Below are 24,028 nucleotides of genomic sequence, written 5' to 3'. Positions count from 1 at the left end.
CACTGAATAACCTAGTTCCTCTGTTTCAGAAAGCCTGCTCCTACAGAGACCTTACCAACGCTTCCTGTGAGACAAAAAGTAAATGCTCTTTGGAGACCAGGGTTCTAGTCTCAGAGGCACCTCCAAACACGTGCAAATTCTTTTAGGTTTTTGTAGCTCAAACCCCTCAGCTGTAAAATGAGGATGCCTGGCTGGGTTGTCATGAGGATTAAATGAGTACATTTTGATACAGTGCCTGGTCATAGTAAGTACTACATAGATCAGGGGTCCTCAAACTATGGCCCACGGGCCACATGCAAATACAAATATTGTATTTGCTCCTGTTTTGTTTTTTTACTTCAAAATAAGATATGTGCAGTGTGCATAGGAATTTGTTCATAGTTTTTTTTTTTAAACTATAGTCCGGCCCTCCAACGGTCTGAGGGACAGTGAACTGGCTCCCTGTTTAAAAAGTTTGAGGACCCCTGATAGATGTTAGTATTATTACATCAGCTCCTCCAGCTGTCTCACCTCCGGCAAGTGCACTTCTCCGAGCCTCACTTTAGGTCCCTGATGTGAAACATAAAGCTCACACTGACTCCATTTACAGGAGTTTGTCAGGATGGACTGAGGCGAAATCCTTGGAGCGCTGAGCCCACTGCTGGGCACACAGGATGTGCTTTCCGTGCTCCTCTCCCTATTGAAAACCTGCCGCTCCGGGTGGGAATCCTTCCCCCTCGTTCTGTTGTTACAGAGCGAGTAAAAAGAAGCAAGCCACTTGAGACGGAAATCATTCCCAAATATTTACTGGGCTTCCAGGATGACAGTTCCTCCCCAGGTCCTGGCTGTGAAAGTGTTAAGGCAGACAGAGGGTCTCTGTTGTCAGAGAGCTCAGGGTCTAGAGAGAATGAACCAGAAGCACATCGGTTCCTGCCCTGCCTGGGAGTGGATTCTTCCTTCCGAATAACAGCTATCATTTATGGGGATTACCACAGGTGGGCCTCACACCGACTCCACCGGGCAGGGCCTCTTATTATCTGCATTTCCTTACTCTGGGCCATTTATTTGGTTGGTAAGTGGCTGAGCTGTGATCTGGCTCTCCCGGATTATTTAGGTAAGAGGGTAATCCACAGCCTCGGCTCTTCACCACCGCATCACAGTGCCTCGGGTTTAAGGTCTTACAGCAAAAGGAGCATGAGAAAGCCCTGGCTGATTTGTCTCAGTGCTTAGAGCGTCAGTCAAAACACACCATTGGACACCTAGGCTCACCATGACCGGGGAGAATTCTAGAGGATAAAAAAAAAAGCATGAGAGAAAAGAAAGGCAGATGAGAAACCCCGACTGCCTAAAGCCCATCTGGTGGCATCCAGAACAGAAGCCATGGCCAGTGCAGGCCAGGATGGGGGCTAATGCCCATAATTTGAAAGGCAACCTAGTGGATTTAGATGCTATCTTGTTACGGCACCACCTTAAGTTACACGGAGGCAGTGGCAGGGAGAGGGGATTTATGAGAACAGCAAGAGGGAGCCACTCTTGGAAGGAGGTTCTGAAAGAATTAACTGTAACCTGATCAGAACATCAAAACACCCAGCGTTTGAGCCCATTGTTTTATGTTCCATTAGCGCGGGTGGTCATTTCCTCGATGGCAGCCGGAGAGCCCTGGCCACGGTGCTGCCAGGCTGGGGTGGGGTGGAGGGGCGGGGGAGGGTGTGCAGCAAGCTTCATGGGAGGAAAGGCCAGGGCTTTACGTGTGTGAGTCACAGGAGGGAAACTGAAGCACAGAGAATGCTTAGGTGACACTGAAACATGGATTCTGAAACTCAAGGTTCCTCCTAAGAACACATTAGCTGGGCAGGCTCATGCTTGGGCACCTAAAAAGAACAAATGCAGCCTAACCGGTTTGGCTCAGTGGATAGAGTGTCGGCCTGCGGACTCAACGGTTCCAGGTTCGATTCCGGTCAAGGGCATGTACCTTGGTTGTGGGCACATCCCCAGTAGAGGGTGTGCAGGAGGCAGCTGATCGATGTTTCTCTCTCATCGATGTTTCTAACTCTCTGTCCCTCTCCCTTCCTTTCTGTAAAAAATCAATAAAATATATTTTTAAAAAAAGAACAAATGCAGCCTTTCAGGTGCTTTGCAGGAGGATGTAGTGACAGCTGTTTCTGGGAGTTCCAGGGGAGCTTCTGGATGGGGCTCCCTCCCTGCAGCTCAAAGAGCCCTGGGGTTTGAGAACCACTTTTCAGGGTCCGGGGGGGCCTGCCAGCGAGGAGGGCTAGAGGCTTACCATGACCGGGGAGAATTGTAGATGTCTTCTCTGCAAGTTCTCCCGACTCCCCACGGGCCCTGCATGCCTTCTAGTAGCTATTAGATGTTATTAACAATAGGACAAAACCAGAAGCTAGAAAGCCCAAATCCAATGAATTGAACGGTTGTTTTTCTCACTGAAGAATGGAAGCAGTGGATCCTAATCATTCAAGATGGTTGGTGACAAGCGAGGGCTCTGATCGCCTCCCTGGCCCTCGGAGGCGAGTGCGGAGCCGCTTCCCACCACAGCCCTGGCGCATCCCTCCACTAGGAGGAGCGTGTGCGGGCAGGTGGGGGTGAGGCACAGGCAGAAACAGGTGTGATTCTTTTACCAGTTGGACTCACGTGGAGCTACCGCAGAGAGGGAGGGCAGCGGTTCAGGTAGAACAGGATAGGCCATGTCCCACACGTGGCCCCGTGTGTCACTAGGGAGGAATAGAGTCATTTAAGAATATGGAGAGGGCTTGAGCGGGGGCCAGAGGAGCTGGGTTCTAGTCCTGCTTGCTGTGTGACTCCGGACAAACGATCCAGCTGCTTTCTGGCAGCCGCATCATCCAACATGAGGGGGAGGTGCGAGTTTCCCCTCACAGGTGGGCATCATGTGATATGAAACATCAATACGGGTCTCGTTTGAATCTAGTCCCATCAATGACCAGCTGTTCCCCCAGCTGTGATACTAACCTCACCGGGTGATGGATGGTGTGGACGGATGCACAGCACACGAGAGCACGGGGCACAGGGAGGCCAGGGCTTGTCCTTGTCCACTCTGGGTGACCTCAGAACCCTTTCTCCCAGTGGCAGTCAACATCTGGGCCTGCTCTCTTGGCGTCTACTGGAGGGCTGGTTGCTTAGGGCAGAAGGCATTTCCCAGCTCACTTCCTCCCAGCTGCCCTCCAGTTTACAGCCCATCTATGGGGACACCCGGGCCCCTGGGTGTTTGTGTAGTGTTTAATCATTAGGAGGTGGCCTGTTCTAATACCATGAGCCCAGTGCATCGACAAATAAGTCAGCTATTTGCCTCAGTCTATCAGAGTCTGTTTTCAGAAGGTTTTTCTCCAAGGACAAAGGGGTGACCCCTGACGTGGCTGGGAGCCAGGAGCCGGTGACTTCCTAAGGGTGAGGTGTTAAGTATCAGAGTGAAACATCTGCCAGCCTGGAAAACACACCCTGGGCCTTCAGAGAACACCCCCATCTGGCCCCCGCTTTCCTCCTTCCCTCCCTGCCAAACCCGGGCTACACATTCTCCTCACCACTGAAATCCCACTTGTTTTCCAAGATCCATGGACAGTGCCCTCCTTCAGGAATCCTTCCCAGACTACCCTGCGCCAGACTCTCTGACCTCTGGACCCAGGGCACTGATATCCCGGCCTGCACTGCCCTTTCCCTCAGCTACTCGTGACCTGGTGAGGACACCAGTGTCTATGAAGAAGGCTCTACTCCAGGTCCCTAGGTCCCCCGAGCACAACCACAGTACCCACAAGTCCCCCATGGGTGCTATGCCGAACCACAGGTCACCTCAGGCAGGCCTGCCTCTTATCTTTATTGAAGAGCTACCCTGCTAAGGGTGGAACCAGTGCTGAGAGTGAGAAAAACCAGTGTTCACAGTGAGAAATCCAAGGCCTTGCCTGGGGAAACATAACTAAAACTGAAGTTTAGCTCAACAAGTCTTAACTGCTCATTGATAAATAAGATAATCCCTGCCTTCAACTTAACATAGAGAAAAGAGTCACGGTTTTGTTAGGAGTTAAAATAAAGGCTTGCACAAGGTCCTTCTGGGGCTCCAAGGAAGGAAACTTACTGAGATGCCTAGCAAGGTGGCATTGGAGCTGAATGCTGGGCGGTGTGTGTTGGCCTCGCAAAACAAGGCCAGGGGCGGGCATCCCACGGGTAAAGCAAGCAGACCCGGAACACGGCAGCACGTGCGGGAGACTGAGACGAGTTAGGTGCTGTGGCTTATGAAGAGGAAGGTGGGGCTGGTGTGGCAGCAGGGGCCAAGGCTGGGCAGGCGACGCCAGAGGTTTGCACTTTATCCTGCCTCTGACTGGGGTCACAGGATTTTAAGCAGGAAAGCGATGCCCAGGGTCGGAGCGATATTTGGGGAGGGTCACTGTGGCTGTGCTGGAGATGACATGTGGGGGGAGCAACAGGAGAGTGGCAGCGAGAGCAGGGGACCAGTGCCAGGATCATGGGCCGTGAAGCAGATGGATGGAGAGAGAAAGGAACAGCTCTGGGCTCCAGGGGAGCTCAAATCTGTAAGGGGGGACTGACCTCCTGGTCACCAGAGTGGCTGGGTCATTAGCATGACAAGTGCTGCCTGTGGACCCAGGGTTCCCCTGCAGACTTCCTGCAGGGACATTCAAGGCCAGGGCCCACATTAGCTCTACCAGCTTCGGCTTTGCTCTCTAGCCCTTTATTCCAGATCATTAAGAGCACAGCCCTTTGTTTAAAGTGCGAGGCAAGGCCATTTAATTGTCCTAGCTAGACACCCTGCTTTACTCCCCTCTGTGCACCCCTCCGCACCCCGGCACAACCCCTGCAAGGTCAGTACCCCAGGCCCTCCCACGGCAGCTTCTTCATCCCAAAGCATGAAACATAATCAGTGCACGCTCTGCGGCCCCCTCCAATTATGCCTCTGATCTTGACTTCCAAAAGCAGAGCTGAAATTATAGCCTGGCTCAGAGAGACATACGAATCCACAGGGTCATAAACCCTTTCAAGTCCCTTTTCAGGACCTCTGCGGGGGATTTTAACAGGTTTGCACCTCTGAGGCTGTTACAGGAGGTTAGCCGGCCAATTCCAAAGAGTGGGACCTCCTGCCAAGACGCGGACTGTGTTGACTATCCCAGCTTTTGCCAGTTACTCACTGGGGTCTCAGGACTTGAATGATATTTTCTACTTCTTCTCCCACCAGAGTTCCCCAGGAACTGGAGAAGGAGAGCTACAAGAGCTAATGAGACCCCCCCCCCCCCCCCAAAGCAGAATCACAAAGAGAAGGGTACCTTGAGGCATGGAAACGATGCAGGAAGTGGCCACAGCGCCTGACCTGGGCTGAAAGGACCCAGCCTTACATCCAGGCTCCCCAGGCCTCCCTTCCCATCTGCAACCAGCATTCTAACGCCTCACAAATAAAACTTGCTGCCACTAACAGGGTATTCAGGGGGCCCAGGCACTGAGCTAACAGGGTCCCTACACTGTCCTCATTCACTGTCACAGCAGCTCTATGAAGTGGGCTCATTTTTACGTTACAGATGAAGACATGGGGACAGTGTGGGGGTCAGAGATTTGAAATAATTTCCCCCCAAAAGGTAGTGGGCTGGGTCAAACCATTCAGTCTCCCACAGGAAAAGCTCCTGGATACCGACAATCCCATATCTGAAGGCAGGCTGGGGTCACAGTTAACTTACTTTGAGGACTTTATGAGGACTGAGTGCGATGGTTCACCATAAACCACGGCACCAGGGTTGGTCTGTGTCAGCCATAGGAGTTGTTTATTGCCACAGACGCCCCATTCTGATTGGTCAGTGTGCTGTTCTGATCGCTAAGTGCCCTTCTCTGGTTGGTTGGGGCCTGCATTGCAGAGCGGGACAGTCATTCCTCATTCATGGTGTATGTAGTGCGCACCCCTCAAAGCCAGGCACAGTCTAGAAAGGAGGTTCACCTGTTTTACTGATACTGATAGTCCAGTGGGGAGATATAACAAAAAAAAATAAAATAAAAAATAAACACAAATGCAAACAAGGATGTGAAATAAACAGACTAAATGCTCTAAAAGACACCACGGGGAGAACTTCGTTAGTCAGAGTGGTCAGGGAAGCCGGCTCTGAGCAGTGGCAGATGTTTGAATTGAGACCCGAAGGAGGAGGGGTGGGAAGAACATCCCTGGCAGGCGGAATAGCGAAGGAGTTTCCTGTGGGAGACTGAATGGTTTGACCCAGCCCACTACCTTTTTGGGGAAAATGGTTCCGAAGGGAGACAGGGTCTGGCAGGTTCAAAGGACTGAAGGGAAGCATGAGTCGGGGTGGATAGGGATTAGGACATGCCCGGCCTTGGAGGCCATGGCAAGGAGTCTGCATTTCAGTCTATGAATAGTGGGAATCCACTGGGGTGAAGGGTTAGGCAGGGGGCAGGGGATCAGATACACGAGGGGAGAAGATCACAGGGGCTGCCGGGCGGAGAATGTACACACAATGCCACGGAGGGGACCGTGGGCCCAGTCAGGAGGCCACAGTGGGATCTCAATGAGAGACAGCGCGGCCTGGGCCCCATGATGGCAGGTGAGAGAGCAAGAAGGGAAGAGACTGGAGAGAGCATTCGAAGGACTATGCCCGAGACTTCCTAATGGACTGGAAAAGGAGAAGAAACCTAAATATCCAGTATGTCTCATTAAACATTCTTAGGATAATAATAATAATAATAATAATAAATTATTATGCTATCAGCTATAGCTGGTCTGGCTCAGTGGACAGAGCGTGGGCCTTCGGACTGACCGACGGGTACTGGGTTTGATTCTGGTCAAGGGCACATACCTCAGTTGCAGGCTCAATCCTCAGCCTTGGTCGGGGCACATGTGGGAGACAACCAATCTATGTGTCTCTCTTACATTGATGTTTCTCTCTGTCTCTCCCCCTCCCTTCCACTCTCTAAAAATCAATGGAAAAATACCCTTGCGTAAGGATTAACAACAACAATAAAAATGCAACCAGAGAACAAAGCAGAAGTTAAAGGGAAACCCTGGAGGGATGAGAGGCCCCCCGCCCCCAGGACCCAGTCTGGGGTAGGGGCGGAGGGAGCAGGGCAGGGAGGCTTCCCAGAAAAGGCAGGGCAGGGGCCTGTCCTGGAGCGTGAGTGGGCGTCACTCAGATAAGGAGAGCCAGGAGGTTATTCCTGCTTGTTCCTAGAGAGAGCTAGATCCGTGGACTATTCACCAGGACTTACCTGCCCTTTAGGAGACAGGCAGCACGTGTCCTGGAGAGAATGCTGGCTCTGGAGTCAGACAGACCTGGTTGAAACTGGAGCTCTGCCACTCACTGCCTGTGCCCCCAGCAAGCAATGTGGACTCCCTGACCCAGGGCTCCTGCCTGGCAGAGTCCTCTGGGAGGTTAAAGCCAATATGCAGAGCATCCAGGAGAATCCCTGGGACACAGCAGGTGCTCACGAAGTCAGAACTGTTGTTGCTGACGATGAGTGAGTCTCAGACTGGGACCCCAGATGGCAAACTGCCCAGAGTCCGGGAGGACTGCCGGCAGCCTCCCAAGCAACCGCATCTCTGGTGCACCCAGGGCCCTCAGGAGTTGCTCCCACACGATAAGAAAACATGGATCCCCGGCAGCACAAGGCAGGGCAAAGCTGAAGATCCACCTTCATCTCCCCACAGAGTGCTCGGCCAGCAAAGCCAGCTCTGGCTGACCAGACAGCACCCAATGTGCTCCCACACTCCCCTTCTTGAGTCCACCCGTGCCCCCGTAAAAGGTGCCGTGACCGACTCCAACCCCAACCCAGATGCCCTGTGGTTCTGCAGCCCATCTCTCCAGGCCTTCCCCACATCCACCTCCCGACACCCCAAAGCAGCAGCCAGGGAGGATGCTGTTTAAGTCTCATTTTGCCACTGGGGAAACCGGAGGGCTGTGCGTCCCTCTCCCCCAAACTCAGGGCAAGCTAACGGGAGAGGCAGGGATAGAAGTCCTGGAGCCATGCAACCACCTCATTTCCCTCAGGCCCCGTTTAATCTCTCCCACACAGTCTTGCACCATCCTTCAGAACATCAGTCTCCCTTCAGATCTCACTTCAGGCAATTTCACAGGACTGAGCACCTTGGGGTAATGAGGAAGATAAATCAAAGCGCACAGCAGACAGACAAGGAGAAACAACGGGCAGCAGCCCAGCAGACAAAGCCGCCTCCTAAAGCCGCCTCCTCTGGGATGGTACAGAGACAGAGAAATGCCAGGGGCCACCAGGGAGGCCACGCCTCACTCCCCGGGGGAAGGGGGCTGGAGGGGGAGCCTGCAGGTCACCAGGTGTGATCAGTGTGACAAAGGCAACTCCTAGCCTTTCCTGAAGGCTGTGGCACTGAAGTAGTTAAATATTCTTAAGAGAAAAACATGACACTCCTTGCTTCAAGCTTCCCTACTCTTCTCCTAAGTCAGGGTTCCCTCAACAACGCAGGGCCTGGCTGCAGGGCCTGGCTGGAGCCGGAGCCTGGGGAGTCAGACCTGAGAAGAGGGGTCTTACGGGTCAGTGGTCCTGATGCCATCGCCTGTGTAAGAGAGGTTCCCATCTAGAAGGATGGCACCCACCGAGCCCTGAAGACAAGGAAGGCAAGAGCAATGGTGGAGGGCAAAGGCTGTGTCCAGAGAGAGGCAAATTCAAATCCTAACTTCACACGGAGGCTTTGGGGAAGGGATGTCACCTTTCAGAGTCTGTTTCTTTATACATATCACTCATGGTTTCCTTGTATAAACCCAAGTGCTGTTTTGTGGTGCAGAAGTCTGGTGTTGCCAACTGCATGAAAAATCGCAGGACAGGGAAGTCCCTCCAAGCCCCCCATCGCTGCCCAGTCCCCAGGCTGACCGCCCTGTCCCGGGACAGGCTGTACTGATTTAAGAAGCGATGTATATCCAAGTCCAATTAAATCCTGAGTCAAAACACCCACCCGAATAAATGCAATTCACTGCTTATCAGTCACTTGGAATTTTATCTTGATGCAAATGAGACCACAACTGCACGAGCTTCCACTCCTAGTATAGTTATGGTGACGCTCCAAGTTAGAGCAAGAGCCTCTGCAGTGAATGAAGGAAGACCTCCTACCAGGCATCGGAGGGTCCCGGCCCCGCACTCTCATCCCCGGCTCTGTCCGCCTGGGACTCCCCCTTTTGGAAGATTTCATCTGGTCCTACAGCTCTGGGCATTCTCAGCCCCTGCCCCAGCACCCTCCTCTCTCGCCCTCCTCTGGGGGCAGTGAGGCTGAGAGCAGGCTTAGCTCCGAGGTGCAACAAGGATGGACACCCACGTCTCAGAGAGGTCTGCCACGCGCAGTAGTGGGGGCCCTTGGTCTGGGTCTGCACACACCAGAGGTCTTGGGTGAGAACACCACTCCTGACAGAACCAGCACAGGGTGCCACCTGTCACTGCACATATCAGAGGCAAAAAGTTCCTGGGGTCCCTGCCCTGCATGGATGAGCTACACTTGTGAGCCACTCTGTTTACTCTGCCCTCCAGTGTCAGACAAGACCACTGACTCACCAGAACTCAGGGACCTTAGGATCAGCTGGTCTGACCCCACAGATGAAGAAACGAGGGGAGGGGGGACATCGAGACCAAGATGTTCGATGGGGCAGAGCCAGATCTAGGACAAGGTCTCTTGGGTCCCAGAGCACTGCCTCCCTTATTACATGGGCTGCATTCATAATAATCACCAAAGAGATCACGTGTGCTCTTATGCAAGCTACTGGGCTTCATGCTTTCCAAACACTGCGATGACCTTGCTCCCCGAAGCCTGGAGGACAGCGAGTGGTCCCTGGGCCACTAGCTATCTCCCTGGGCCTCGATGTCCTCATTGGCAAAGTGAGAGGGCTGCCCCTGATGATTCTGAAGGCCTCTCCCGCCGCCTTGCATCCTCAGCTTCCCACCGGACTGCCTTGGGAGAGGCTGCCTTGGGAAAACACTCTCCCAGGCGCCGTGACCTTGAACAGAAACTCCGGCTGGCATAGCTGTGCAGTAGGACAATCTTCTAAAGGTTACACTGTAACCAGGACACCTCTCCACAGGCCCGTGTGAGGGCCGCCTTACACACCGGGCTCATTTCAATCAGCTCTTACATTTCAGCAACAGAAATCCGGGCTAGGCTGCTCTTCAGAACTGACAAAGGATATTAAAGGAAACAAAAGAAAATCCCAAAGGGATGATGAGATAAGCGGGCCTATTTGGACACTTGGGTAATGTTTCCAAAGGATCTTTCAAATCATCACCGACAGGAAAGGAAACCGCCTGCGTTTTATTATGACAACAGGTTCCCAATGTAGGGCTGCAGTTAGCCCCCAGGGGTACTCCCCGTCCTTCCGGCTCTCAGGGCACCGGTGAAAGTCTCCGGAGAGCTGGCACCTCGAGTTGTGAGGGCTTATTTAGGGCTTCTCTCCCCTCTATTTGACTTCAAGTTTCTTGAGAGCAGGGAGCAGGGACTACTTCCTATTCATCTTTGGATCCCCAGAGCCTACGCATAGTAGGTGCTCAGTAAATATCGGCATTTTCTATTTCTGTCACATATCAAATCTCAGTCCAAATGTTGAAATAAAACTGACCCATAGGACTGTTTAAAAATTCCTTAACCTATTCAGTCACTATCTGCTCACTCTCCCCCCAGAGGAGCTACTAGAGCCCATCAGTCAGATTGGGTGGCACAGCTCCTGGCATCCGAGAGGTACATAGGAAATATGTAATAAATTACATGATACAGAGTTGGCTAAATAATGGGGGCTTGGCATTAAGTATGTCATAAAATGATAGTCAGTAATGCAATTCATATATTTTCTGCTGTCATACCATACGGGCATATGGTAGAATTGTACTTCTCTTCAGCTTTGAATTTAAGTGTAGCCATGGGACTTCCTTTGGCCAATGACAAGCAGGTGGAAGTTACAGGGGCTATTCCAGCAGGAGCTTTAGGAGAGAGTATGTGGCTGACCATTCTCCCTTTCTCTTTGCCATGGGGATTGTCAATGCTTTAAACAGAAGTCCCTCTGACACCTGGGTCTTAGAGTGAAAATGATGAACATACAACACAGCCTTCTACTGGTCTGCAGTGGCCATTCATGGTGGTGTTTTTTTGGAATGTTTGTTACACAGCACAACGTATTCTACCCTGACTGAAGCAAAGACTTGCCCAGGTACCTGGATTAAAAAACATGATGTTCTTTTCTGTTGCAGGGCACAGGTGCAGTCAGAGTCTGACTTGGGTTTGGGAACCTATGGTTCGGGTTGCTGGGAGATAAGCACCCCATTTTGGCTTTCTTCTTTGACCTCTCATTCTTGCTTTCATACTGCTAGACATCTTCTCACCCATACTTTGAACAGCCACCAAGTCTACAGATTACTTTGAAATAATTATTGAAAAGGCTACATTTTTTGGAAAATGTACTTTGGAGAGTTGGGGGAGTGGCTGTGCTCCCTGCCCCCCAACTAACCACCCCCCTCTCTCCTCTGCGTATCCCAGCAGGGGCTCTGCCAAAAAAAAAAAAATAACTGGGTTAGGGACCTGCTGCCTCAGCTGTGCCTCTAGAGCAGCGGTTCTCAACCTGTGGGTCGCGATCCCTTTGGGGGGTCGAACGACCCTTTTACAGGGGTCGCCTAAATACATCCTGCATATCAGATATTTACATTACAATTCATAACAGTAGCAAAACGGCAGTTATGAAGTAGCAACGAAAATAATCTTATGGTTGGGGGTCACCACAACATGAGGAACTGTATTAAAGGGTCGCGGCATTAGGAAGGTTGAGAACCACTGCTCTAGAGTGTAACCTGGAACAAAGTTATCAAGTTGGGCAACATTAGGAAGTGGACGCTCCTGATCCTCGTGGGGCCACTACACTGCTTTCTTTCTTTTCTTTTTTTTGGTGAAAACACTGAATGGACAAGAAAGGAGACTCCACCGACTGTTCTTTCTCTTCTCTTTACAAGCCCCTGGGAGAATTCCTTTGTGGCTGAAGGTGCAGCTGGTTTGCTTCCTGTCAGCACCGGCCCTCTGTTCAGCACAGGTGGCCCCTGCCCACCCAGTCCACAGGAAGCAGCTCTTACTTTAAAAGGAAGCCAGCAATTCCAGCAGAAAAGAGGCCCCTGGGAAAGGCCAATGCAGTAATTATTACCCTGTTACCTCGGAAATAGAGATTTGCCTCTAAGGTTCCTTTTATGAGCTTTAAATGAAAGGGACGTTCACTCCCGCCTGCTTTGCTCCATACAAGCAGGAGGGGAAAGAGAAAAGGTGGGGAAAGAAAACAGAATGGAGACCACTGGTGCTGGGTACCATGCTAGAGGCATCTCTCTGTCCCCAGAAAATGAGTATAACCCTTGAGGGCAGGACTAAGAAAATGCAAATGCAAGGAGAATGAGAGAGGAAGGACCCAAGCAAGGAAAGATGAAGACAAAATAGTGTGGGAGAGATCAGGACGGGGTGGGGGAAATAAGGCAAAGTTCATTTTCACTTAGGTCAGTAGGAAGCTCAATGCTCAAATATCCAACCATGTAGCACCTATGGCTAGTTTATCTGTATTCTCAATTTCCTCTCTTTTCTACATGTCATATTCTAACTCACACTTCCCCGGGTTCTTGTGCTTTCCTTTAATACACAATTATTCTTTCATTACATATGGTTACTCTAAGCTGTTATGGAAAGAAGAGGGCTTGTTAATTAATTGACTGTAAAGAAAAGAGAGGCCAGGGGATCGAGCCCAGGGAGCCCTGGATGACTTGCAGGTCTGAGGAATCATCAGAATGTTTTATTTTTATTCAGTACTTTACAGAACAGGCTCACCACCTTCACCTCGTGCATGTCTCACAGTGGTCCCGTGTCCCCCTGGCCAGGTAGCAGAGTGTATCCACGGGTTTTGGAGACCAAGCCATGGACATCCGGCGGGGGGTGGAGAGGTGGGTCATTATTCTGCCCACCACAGGCTTGGCAGGGAGGTGAGGGGAGAGGTCATTCCCACTGAGGTTCCGTCCCGCCTGTACATCCCAGCAGGGGCTCTGCCTAAGAAATGACCGGACTGGGGACTTACTACCTGGTAGGGGAGTGAGCTCCACCTGCAGCCCGGGAACTCTGGCCTGGATTCATCTCCTCTCTGTGGGTCGGGCCTGAATCTGTGGCTGCACTGCTTGGTGCCAGGAGGCCGCCTTGTTCCACACAAATCACAGTCCTGGCTAGGAAGGAGGGCTCAGCTTGGCAGGCTGGCCAAATACCAGGCTGCATAGTTACATCCTCACACCGTGGGACTCCCAATTCAAGCTGAAAGTGGGACAGCTCTAGGTGCCATTGCCAGGGCTCCACACGCCAACAGAAAGGCACTGCAGTGACTTCTACTGTGAGCACAGTCTCTACACCTAGAACGTTCAGGGTTTGGGGGCAAGGAAACCCAGTAACAAGAGGGAAAAACAGTTTCTCCATCCCGCATGGCATCATGGGTGTCTTGGCATCATGGAGGGCAATTTATATTTTTTAAATTTTTGGTTATTTTTTGTTAATCCTCACAGGAGGATTTTTTTTTTTTTTTTTTTGAAGAGAGAGAGAATGGAAGGGAGGGGGAGAGGCAGAGAAAGAGCAACATCCATTTGTTGCCTCCCGCATGTACCCGGACCAGGACCTGGGATGGAGCTGTAACTGAGGTACTTGCCCTTGGATCGGAATTGAACCTGGGACCTTCAGTTGTGGGTCGACGCTCTAGCCACTGAGTCAAACCAGCTAGGGCACAATTTACATTTTGTTCAGGTCTCAGGTTGAAGCTTCACCATGCAGCACTAGTTATTTTGCTATTTTTATCATTATCCAAAGTCAATAGAAGCCACTGGCGTTCAGTAAGAGTTCTCATGGTTCAGGAGGAAGGTACCAAGCAATTCCAAAGTGCCCCTGCTCCAGCGCATGCGACAGCCTGGTTTCTGGCTTTCTTGTGCTCTCAATGACAGTTCCATGACCCAGGGATGCCATTTAGGGGGAGCGTCTAGCTGCCTGTGCCCACTGCAGGTGGAAGCAGGAGGGGGATGACAGAAAGGGCGTGAGCACAGCCATGACTTGCAAGAACAAAGGAAGAGACCGGAAGTGGAAACTTCCCCAAGGCTGTGCTTGAAGCTGTGAAAGTACCAACTCGCTGGAGTTCAAGAACTTCTGAGGGTGCTGAGGGGACAGACAGCGGTGCATGTAGGAGCTGGCAGGAGTCCAACAACGCTTTTGCTTGTCTGGGATCCCAGCCCCTCGGTGTTCCTGGGGTGTATTTCTTCTTCTTGCCAGGCTGCCTGGCCAGAGACCTACACACCCAAGTTCTCTTTGCTTGTTATCTGGGGCCCCTGACGTGTAATAACCCACCTCTATGGGTCCCCTTTGATCCTCCCTTCTCAGCTGCTGGCTCTTGTTGGCTGGAAGTAGCCACTGATGACTGTCGGGTGAAAAGTGGAGCCCCGGGTGGCAGCCCTGAGGGAGTGACAGGAGATCAAGGGCAGACGGGCCTTCTGAGTTTACTCTCCTCCTTTGCTGTTTCTCAGAAGCCGCTGGTGACATCGAGACTCACAGCTGACCTGGTCTCTATCTCCCAGGCTCCGAAGGTACACACTGCTATCAGTTACTTTTAATAACCCTGAAGGTACCCCGGCCACATCCTACTGCAAACAGCTGAGGTCAGGGGGGTAGGTCAGCGCCCTTCAGGCTGTTCTGCAGAGCAGCACGGCTCAGGTTAATGGTTTTCCTGTTCCACAGGAGGTGACCTGCCCTTCGGATGCTTGTCTTCCCTTGGCTCAGGTCTAACTGGGCCTCACCTCCAGTACTTTTCCTACTTCCTCTGTAGAAGCAATCTGTTGCTTGTGTGCGAATCCTTAAGGACTGGGCTCTTTTTATAAAGAACTTCCTGGAAATCTCTCAGCTCTGGGACCTACTTGTTTCAGGTTAAAAGGGAAGGATTCTGGAAAGGTGCTGGGTTCTCTGCATTTTCCTACTTGTCTAATTTAAATTATTTAAATAATATATTTCCAATTGTGGGGACAAGAATAGGCTTGCCTAATCTGCAGCCGGCCATTTCCATACGACCTTTTAAAAGAATAATATATCTGCACACCATCTGTGATAGTCTACCTTGATATTTCACATGAAATAGCCCACACTATCCTTACCCTAAGCAATATTTGTAAAATCATGGTTTGATGTGATAGGTATAAGTTTGTTTTTTTTAATCCTCACCTGAGGATATGTTTTCATTGATTTTATTCTACTACTAGAGGCCGGAAGGATGTCCGGTCTAATTAGCATATTATGCTTTTATTATTATAGATTTTTTTTTGTTGATTTGAGAGGGAGGGAGGGAAGGAGGGAGAAAGGTAAAAAGGGAGAGAGAGCACAAGAGTGAGAGGGAGGGGGGGAGAGAGGAAGAGGGAGAGGGAGGGAGAGAGGGAGAGGGAGAGGGAGGGAGAGGGAGAGAGGGAGAGAGGGAGAGGGGGGGGGGGAGAGAACCATCGATTGGTTGCCTCCCAACAGGGATCAAACCTGCAACCTTTGAGCCACCCGACCAGGGCATAGTGATAAGTGTAATTGTTAAAAAGGAATACTTCCCTGTCTGCTATCTACAATTATTTCCTATCCTACCAATGTGAGCCTCCCATGTTGGGGGACACTCATCTAGAATACAGTTTGGGGAAGAGATTTACATGAAGAACTTTGCAGAAACAAATCTAACACCATTTCAACTGAGCCAAAGATGAAATAATAATTTATCATTATTCTGTTCACAATAATTTTGGAGAGTAAAGAAACTTAACTTATTCTAGAATAATGCAAAATATCTCACTGCCTAAAGGTCAGTACTTATATGAGACAGAAAACTTTTAAGCATTATTAAATTCCATTTTTTATTTTTTTTATTTTTTTTTTTTTAAATATATTTTATTGATTTTTTTTTTTTTTTACAGAGAGGAAGGTAGAGGGATAGAGAGTTAGAAACATCGATGATAGAGAAACATCGATCAGCTGCCTCCTGCACACTCCCCACTGGGGATGTGCCCGCAACCAAGGTACATGCCCTTGACCGGAATCGAACCTGGGACCCTTGAATCCGCAGGCTGATGCTCTATCCACTGAGCCAAACCGGTCAGGGCTAAATTCCATTTTTTAAAAGCCACCTGAGTTCTTTCTTTAAAAAAGTTGGTCAGTTAGCCACTTAGTCTCACATCTGGGGAGAACCAGAAGACACTGCTGTCCGCATGGTCCCAGCACATAGAGGTTGGACTAGAAAAACATAACAGGCACTATCATCTTTCCAGCCCCCACCCAAACCCTCCACTCCAAAAGCAGAACCAAGCTCAGCTGTGATCTGTGATAATTCCATTAGCCCTGCAATGAAGCATTAAATTAAACTGCCTAGTGCAGATTCTTCTTTTGCTACAAGGGGAGACGTACCTTGTAAGGCCTGCACTTCATGCTAATGGATTTACTAACCAATTGCATGTTTACAGCAGAACACAAACAAGCAAAATAATTTGGCAAGATTGTGAAATCTCCAGTGGGAGTGTCACAACAGCTGATTTCCCCGCCGATAATATTTACTCTAAAGATTTTATTTCTAGAGAGCTTTACCTTTAGAAAGAACCCTCCCATGGTTCATCTTTCTGTGGAATCTCCAAACCACTCCTTTAAAAAAAAGTAATTACAGGAACACAACTGACTCGAGCTGGCATTGGCGTGGAAAGCCTTTTGTCATCTCTGGTACAAATCACCACCCTGGACTCATGGGGGTGGAGTGGAGGGGGGGTGGGATTAGACTCTGAGAAGCACAGACTCCAGTCAGCGGCAGAGCCCAGGCCAGGTCTCCATTCCCCACACTAATGCAGCGCTCTCTCCATCAGCCGAAGCTTCCCAGCCTTCCCGAGAGAATGTGAGGACTTTCCTTCAGCAGATCCCCTTTCTGGGGGTACCTTCGGTGTCTGCCTCTTTAGTTCGCTGCCCTAGTCCTCTGAAGCCAGAGAACCACAAAGTCCCCTTGCAAACAGTATGCTCTGCTAAGAGAATGACAAGAAGCTGGGCTTGTGCTGCAAATACTTGGCTTTCCAACACCTGGGGGTTAGCACCCCTCACATCTAAATTCCACGGTATGTCTCACCAGCCCAGGTGTGGAAAGAGGTCAAGTACACCAGAAAAATCCTGGCACAGAGAGGTCACTGAAGGTGCTGACATCTAGAGGTACAGCACAGCAGCCCTCGAAGGGGTCTTGGGAATCACAACGGCCCAAACCTCTTCTTTAATAATTGCTCACGGTCACAGAATAGGTTTGCGTCAGAGTAAGGATTAGAAACTTGGATGCCAAATGTCCCTCTTTCTCTTTTCCAATGTTTTCTGAAGCTCTTTTCATCTCTGACGGTAGCAGCAATGAAGACCGGTGACGCCCTATAACCTCAACTGCTCAGGCTCTAACCTCAGGGCAGGTGTGTAAATCTGAACACTTAAGCCTTGCCTCCCATTACCAGGCAACGGGAGACTGCGGCGAGGCCAGCTCAGCCGAGGCCGAAGCTCCCGTCTGCACACACACCTGTGCATCCTGAGGGACTCTGTTCCAAGCTGCAATGCCTAGAAAGCTGCCAAACAGAGGAAGGAAAGCAGATCCTGGGGGCCTGCTGAGCTGACAAAGAGGCATAGCAACAGTCAAAACAACAACGAAGGACTCCAGCCTGAACTCCCTGCGCTCTTGCTCTCAGAAGCACCATCTGACACAGAGCAGAGCTGGAGCACCCTTCAGGCCTCTCCTTCCTGCTGTGCCCGCTGCTCACCCCAGGCACGGCTTCGGGCCTCCAACCTCCACGTGGGTGAAGCAGCACCCATTCGCTCTTGATGTCACCACCCTCATTTCTCAAGCCGCTGTGGAGGGACCCCTGCGCCTGGCCAACCCCAAGTGGAGCCGCTTACCTGTCAGCGTCTCCGAGGCCCAGGGAGGTGTTTCTTTGCAGGGTCTCCCGCACTACAGCCATCCCATCCGGGAGCCGGTTCAGGCGGCGGGTGTAGAGGCCAAGTCCGCCATCCGTCATGTACCTTTAAAAGAAGAGGAAGATGCAAACGTATGGTCAAAAGCAAGTCTCATACAGTCTCATCGCTCATATGCAGGGAAGGCACTGAGGCTTCATCGAGGCTCCGTCACTGATGGCAGCCCAGGGCTCACGCGGCCAACGAGTCAGCCCAAAGGATCACCAGCTCGCTCGCAAAAATAGAACTCAGCTTAATTAACCCAGACTCATAGGAATCCATAAAGCAGAAGGGAACTAGTGAATAAAATTAACTGCCAGATGTGTTCATGACATTCTTTTTAATGTCAGCTATTATACAAGCAGGTTTTATTTTTTTACCCAAGTACTGTGAATGAAACTGACAAGTCATAAGTACATCATAGGAAACAGTACAGAACAGGGCCCTGGAGAATGCAGGCAAGCTTTTGAGAGAGGCGGAAAGAAAGGATAGAGGATAAGAGAGGCACCTCTGCCATCACAGGCAAGCACTTCTCTGGGATTTTCCTTTAAAGGATGGGGATATCACAGCCTTCCCGCCTCACAAGGCAAAGGTGGGGATTAGTGAGATGAGGCCTATGAAAGTGCTCTGTAATGTGCAGTGGAACCTTCAAAGGAAAGACATCATCAGGGTTCTCATCATCTGGAAGTATCTACGATGGTGCATTCACCTTTGACGCTGATGTCTTCAGGTGATTGTCACAAAGCTCTCTGAATAACACGAATGCTAATGGACTGCTCTCCAGATCTCACGGTGATGACATAACACTATCTTCTGATGAAATCGGTGTTGTCCAGGGAAGGAGGGTGACCCCTGGGACTTTCTGTATAGATGGATGACTGTCCATAGACTAGACCAGTTCCTGAGTCATCAGTAGGAGGTGGTTCAGGTCCGAAGCAGCTTTACACCTCTACCTTGGCTCCCTCACAGAATCTAACACACACACACACACACACACACACACACACACACACACACACACACATTTTGTTGTTAATCCTCACCTGAGGATATCTTTCCATTGATTTTTAGGGAGAGGGGGAGAGAGAGGGAAAGACAGAGTAACATCAATGTGAGAGAAACACATCTATTGGTTGCCTCCTGCACATGCCAGACCAGGGCCTGGGCTGGGGAGGAGCCTGCAACCAAGGTATGTGCCCTTGACAGGAATCGAACCCAAAGGCCCACGCTCTATCCACTGAGCCAAACTGGTTAGGGCAGCCGTGGGCAAACTACGGCCCGCAGGCCGGATCCGGCCCGTTTGAAATGAATAAAACTATTGAAAAAAAGACCGTACCCTTTTATGTAATGATGTTTACTTTGAATTTATATTAGTTCACACAAACACTCCATCCATGCTTTTGTTCCGGCCCTCCGGTCCAGTTTAAGAACCCATTGTGGCCCTCGAGTCAAAAAGTTTGCCCACCCCTGGGTTAGGGCCACAACATCTAATATTTTAGCTTTAGAATATACAGGTTAGATCAGCCGTGGGCAAACTACAGCCCGCGGGCCGGATCCGGCCCGTTTGAAATGAATAAAACTAAGAAAAAAAAAGACCGTACCCTTTTATGTAATGATGTTTACTTTGAATTTATATTAGTTCACACAAACACTCCATCCATGCTTTTGTTCCGGCCCTCGGTCCAGTTTAAGAACCCATTGTGGCCCTCGAGTCAAAAAGTTTGCCCACCCCTGGGTTAGATCCTAACGGTTTTCAATTTGTGTTTGGGAAGTTCTTGTGACATATTCTTAGAAAACGGAATTATAAGGTGCTACAGGGGTTGCCCAGAACCAGGAAGTTCAAGTTAGGGGCAGAGAAGAGAGTGCTCAAGGGAGCCATCTGGGGCGAGAAGGAACTCCCAGGACGGGACAGAGAACTTCCCGTAGCGCAGCTTCCACAACACCCTGCCTGAATTGAACTCCGATGTCTCCCCTTGCCCCCAGTTATGACATTAAAGACCACAGACAATGCAACGCCAACGTAATGGAAACTGTAGGAGTCAGTCAAACCAATCGTTTGTGGTTGTGCCAACCACACAACAGGACAGACTGAGCTTTTCATTCAACTGTTCCATATTAACGACAAACAGCACTCTGTGAATAGACTAAAAACCACCAAAACTGCCCTCCCAGTCCACTCTCCTCCTAATTTTGTTCTTCTCAGGGAGGGTGAGAGGGCCATGAATCTTGACTAGTCTAAGCCAATCATAGGCCTTCTATACGCCTAGCCACTGACTAGTTTAGAAATGGGTTGTATGATATAAATTTGGCTAGTGAAGTCATGTCTGCTGGAGGCTTCTAGGAAAGTTTTTCCACTCTTAAAAATGCCATAAGAGCCCAGCTGGATGGCTCAGTTGGTTGAGCATCATCCTGTGCACCAAATGGTCACCGGTTCACTTCCCAGTCAGGGCACATACCTGGGTTGTGGGTTTGGTCCCTGGTCGGGTGTGTAAGGAAGGCAACTGATCAACTTTTCTCTCTCACATCGATGTTTCTCTCTCTCTCCCCCCTCTCTCCTTCTATCTCTCTCTCCCTCTCTCCCGAGGAAATAGCAAAAAGATGGCTGTCTGCAAGCCAGGAGGGCGCCCTCACCATGAATCGAATCTTCAGACACCTTGATTTTTAAACTTCCCAGATGCCAATAGTGTCTGAAATAAATGTTTGTTGTTTAAGCCTAAATAAACAAATACCACTTAATTTTGTACTTTAAATGGTGAATTTTATAGTATAAAATTATATGTTAATTTTAAAAAAGTGATGACAGCTAGAGTTAACTAATTCTTTGTGTAATTACTTTTTAATGCTTGCCTCTCCCATACAAGATAGTAACTTCCTTGAAGTCAGGGACTATTCTTATTTTGTTCAACTCTGTATCCCATGTGCCTAGCACATCCTCAGTGCCTATTAAATACTGTTTTTGTTGAATGAGTGAAGCCCCAAAACATAGTCATTGGGTGGGGTTTAGCAAGAACTTGTTGGAAGGACACCAGGTTTTCCTTCTTAAATGTCAGCAAACTTGATATCTAAGACACATGGCAAGGCAAAGTAAATGACCTGTCAGTCTGTCCACCTGTCTGTCCATCCTTCCACCCACCCATCCAACAGAGGTAGTGACTCGTGGTCCAGCGGTGGGCTACATGCACACATCCTACAACTCGCACATGCAGAGAAAACCACCTACACCCAGATGCAGTAACTTTGCCAGAGGCTAGACTTGCTAGAGCAAATGTCCTTTCAAGGACAATTCAGTGGAAGCTCTTCAAAACACAATCTTGCACCATTAAGCAAGGCAGTTAATTTGATGTCAGTAAAATCCTTTCAAGCATATAGATAAACAAAAAATTTTCAACTGGGGAGATCTTGTCAAAGGACAAGCTAACTTTAGCATTCACTTCCCTGCCGGATTTTTATTGCCGGCGAAACAACACACACAGTTGGGCAATTACACGTACCCGGGCATGTAGACGAGGCCCACACACAACACCCCTGGCTTTCTGTGAAGGGCAGAGCACAGAGCCTGGTCAGCATTCCCGAGATGGGACACGGAGATGTGCTGCAGCCCAGCCCAGCAACACCCAGTTGCAATATAGTTTGGTTGAAAAATGACCACCAATGACAGTGGGAGAGCCCTGGAGGGTGGGACTGATGTGATAACTTGGCTTGTCAACTGAGGCTGGGAATTCCAATTTTGTTTAGACAGAGATGAAGGGAAATGCAAGGCTAAATCCAGATCCTCTACCTTCTTAAATGCACCTGAAAGCTAGGGAGCTGAATGCAACTCATCTGATAATAATTCAGTTTTATTGCAAATCTATTTCATTCATTCATGAATGTGTGTGTGTGTGTGTGTGTGTGTGTGAGTGTGAGAGAGAGAGACAGAGAGAAAGAGAGGGAGGGAGGAGAGAGACAAAGAGAGAGAGAGAGAGGAGGAGAGAATTTACTTCTAGAGGTTTGTAGAAATATAGTCAATATATTAAATCCTATATTTTTTATAATACTATTCAAAATAAATTCTGTTGAATGTTCTCATTAGCAGACGGCATAGCACTGGGGATAGCTGTCACTAGAACCAGCCTCACGTTCAATAATCTAATTTGACATACTTATTTCTAAGTTATTATCCACCGATTACAACAGTCTGATTCACAAAAAAGCTCAGAACATATTTTTCAGTAACCCTCCAGCCTCAATACAAAGATACATTTTTTTGTTCAACCCAAGTTTGCATAGGAATTGTCTACAGAACAATGTAAACTGTGTTAATATAAACTGCCGTGATCAAGTTAATCATAATTTACAGGGGAAAGAAAGCATACTTTACAAGGGAAGCCATCACTGGCATGTTCCTCTGAAACACCAGCCCTTGCCCAGCAGTTAGAAAGGCTGGTGTTTCTGAAGGCTCCGGGGGAGAGGAGGGCGGGAGTGATGGCTGCACCCCATCTTGGGGAGCTTTTGGGAGGCGCACGTAGAGTGGAGATGAAATAACTTGCCTGAGGTCACAAGGAAAGGAACCAGCCGATCCAGGGACTGAATCCTGAGCCCTGTGCTGGCTTCCTTCTCTTTGGGGGAAATAAATAACTAGTGCTGGAGCCTAACGAGGTGCTGGTAACATCCTAGAATTTGCTCGACGGGGTCCTGCCTGAGCGGCCAAGCAACTGAAGGATTCCATATTCTTCTCCGGATTTCGGCAGCGATGGATGGAGGGGGCTCGCTGCCTTGCCTTCCACCGCTTCCACCAGGGCTGGGATGGAGAGTAGGAGCTTCTGCTAAAGACACAAGGTGTCTGTGGGGTGTTTCCCTTGCTGCTCGAGGCTGGGGTGCTCCGGGTTGGCCAATGAACATCAGAGCTAGAAACGGGGCTCTGTGGTCAGACAGACCTGGGTTCCACGTCTCCTCTGCTCCTTGCCAGCAACGTGACCTCACACACGTCACTACGACCATGAACTAATGGATACTGACGCTTGCTGGGCACTGAGCAAAGGGCTTCTCATAAATCATGGTATTTGAGCTTCAAAAGAATCCTCTCAAGTGTATTATTCTCTCTAGTTTTCTGGTGAGGAAAATGAAACTGGGGTCAAGAGCAAAGGGCAAGCAGGTGGGTTCAAATCTCAGCTCTGTCACTTTCTGGGTATACTTTCTTTGAATTCCAGTTTCCACGTCTGCAAGATGGGTGGAACTACAGACTGGCCTCACAGGGCTGTGGTGGGGGAAAGACACAGTGTGCAGACAGCCCAGTGCCGGGCACGTCGGGAACGCTTATCACAGGGCAGTGACTGCATTCCCGTCTCCCTCTTCAGTTCCATCAACACCAGGCTCTGCGCCAGGTACAGGGATGGAAAGACCCGGTTCTAGCCCTGCTCTGGCATAGCTCAAAGCCTACAAGGGGCTCAATCACAGAACAGGTAACCACTCCTAGGTGAAGAGCAGTATTAGAGATGATGTACACCAGGCCCTGAGCACATGGGGAAGGTGCCATAGAGGGGTTCGCCAGCCAGAGGAGAAGCATCCATCTAGGTACCTGGATAACATGGACAAAAGCAAAGAGAAAGGGAGGGGAGGGTAAGTTGGGAGAAGGGTAAGCAGTTCACCGTGGCTGGAACATCAGGAGCAAAGACACAGCTGGGCTGTGTGGGGACTGGGGCACAGTCAGGAAGGGCTTGCATGCCAGCTGGGGTGGAGACCTCTGCCTGCAAACCTGGGGCACGATGAAGGTACTAAGTCAATGAGTAGCAGGATCTGGCTTCTGTTTCAAAGGGAATCCTCACTCATGACTCCATTTTTGGTGAGCATCTTCTCACTGCTATTCCCTTCTACAGATTTTTCAGGATGTACCATCTGCCCGAGTCCTCCCTGAGTCACCCCAGGCCTCTGGGGAATGACCAGACTTGCAGGGTAGACCTCACCATCCTCCAGCCAAGAGAGGTCTGCGGGGGTGACATACCTATGACAAGACTGACACTAGCTACAAAGGAGCTCTCGCATCTCATAGGACCTGTTAGAACAAATGCACTA

General features: G+C 49.9%; 1 protein-coding gene across 6 annotated transcripts in view; it reads right to left on the bottom strand.

Moving 5' to 3' along the window:
• The window catches only part of NAV2 (neuron navigator 2), a 365,169-nt gene that overhangs the window by 95,070 nt on the left and 246,071 nt on the right, over nt 1–24,028 (bottom strand). For all 6 annotated transcript variants that reach the window (XM_036325651.1, XM_036325652.1, XM_036325653.1 and 3 more), the window contains one exon: nt 17,924–18,046. In XM_036325651.1, the coding sequence (XP_036181544.1) occupies nt 17,924–18,046 (123 nt within the window). The remainder of the gene's footprint in view (nt 1–17,923; nt 18,047–24,028) is intronic.

The sequence above is a fragment of the Myotis myotis genome, unplaced genomic scaffold, assembly GCF_014108235.1.
Source record: "Myotis myotis isolate mMyoMyo1 unplaced genomic scaffold, mMyoMyo1.p scaffold_m19_p_10, whole genome shotgun sequence".
Taxonomy (NCBI): Eukaryota; Metazoa; Chordata; class Mammalia; order Chiroptera; family Vespertilionidae; genus Myotis; species Myotis myotis.
This window is presented reverse-complemented; position numbering and strand designations above follow the sequence as displayed.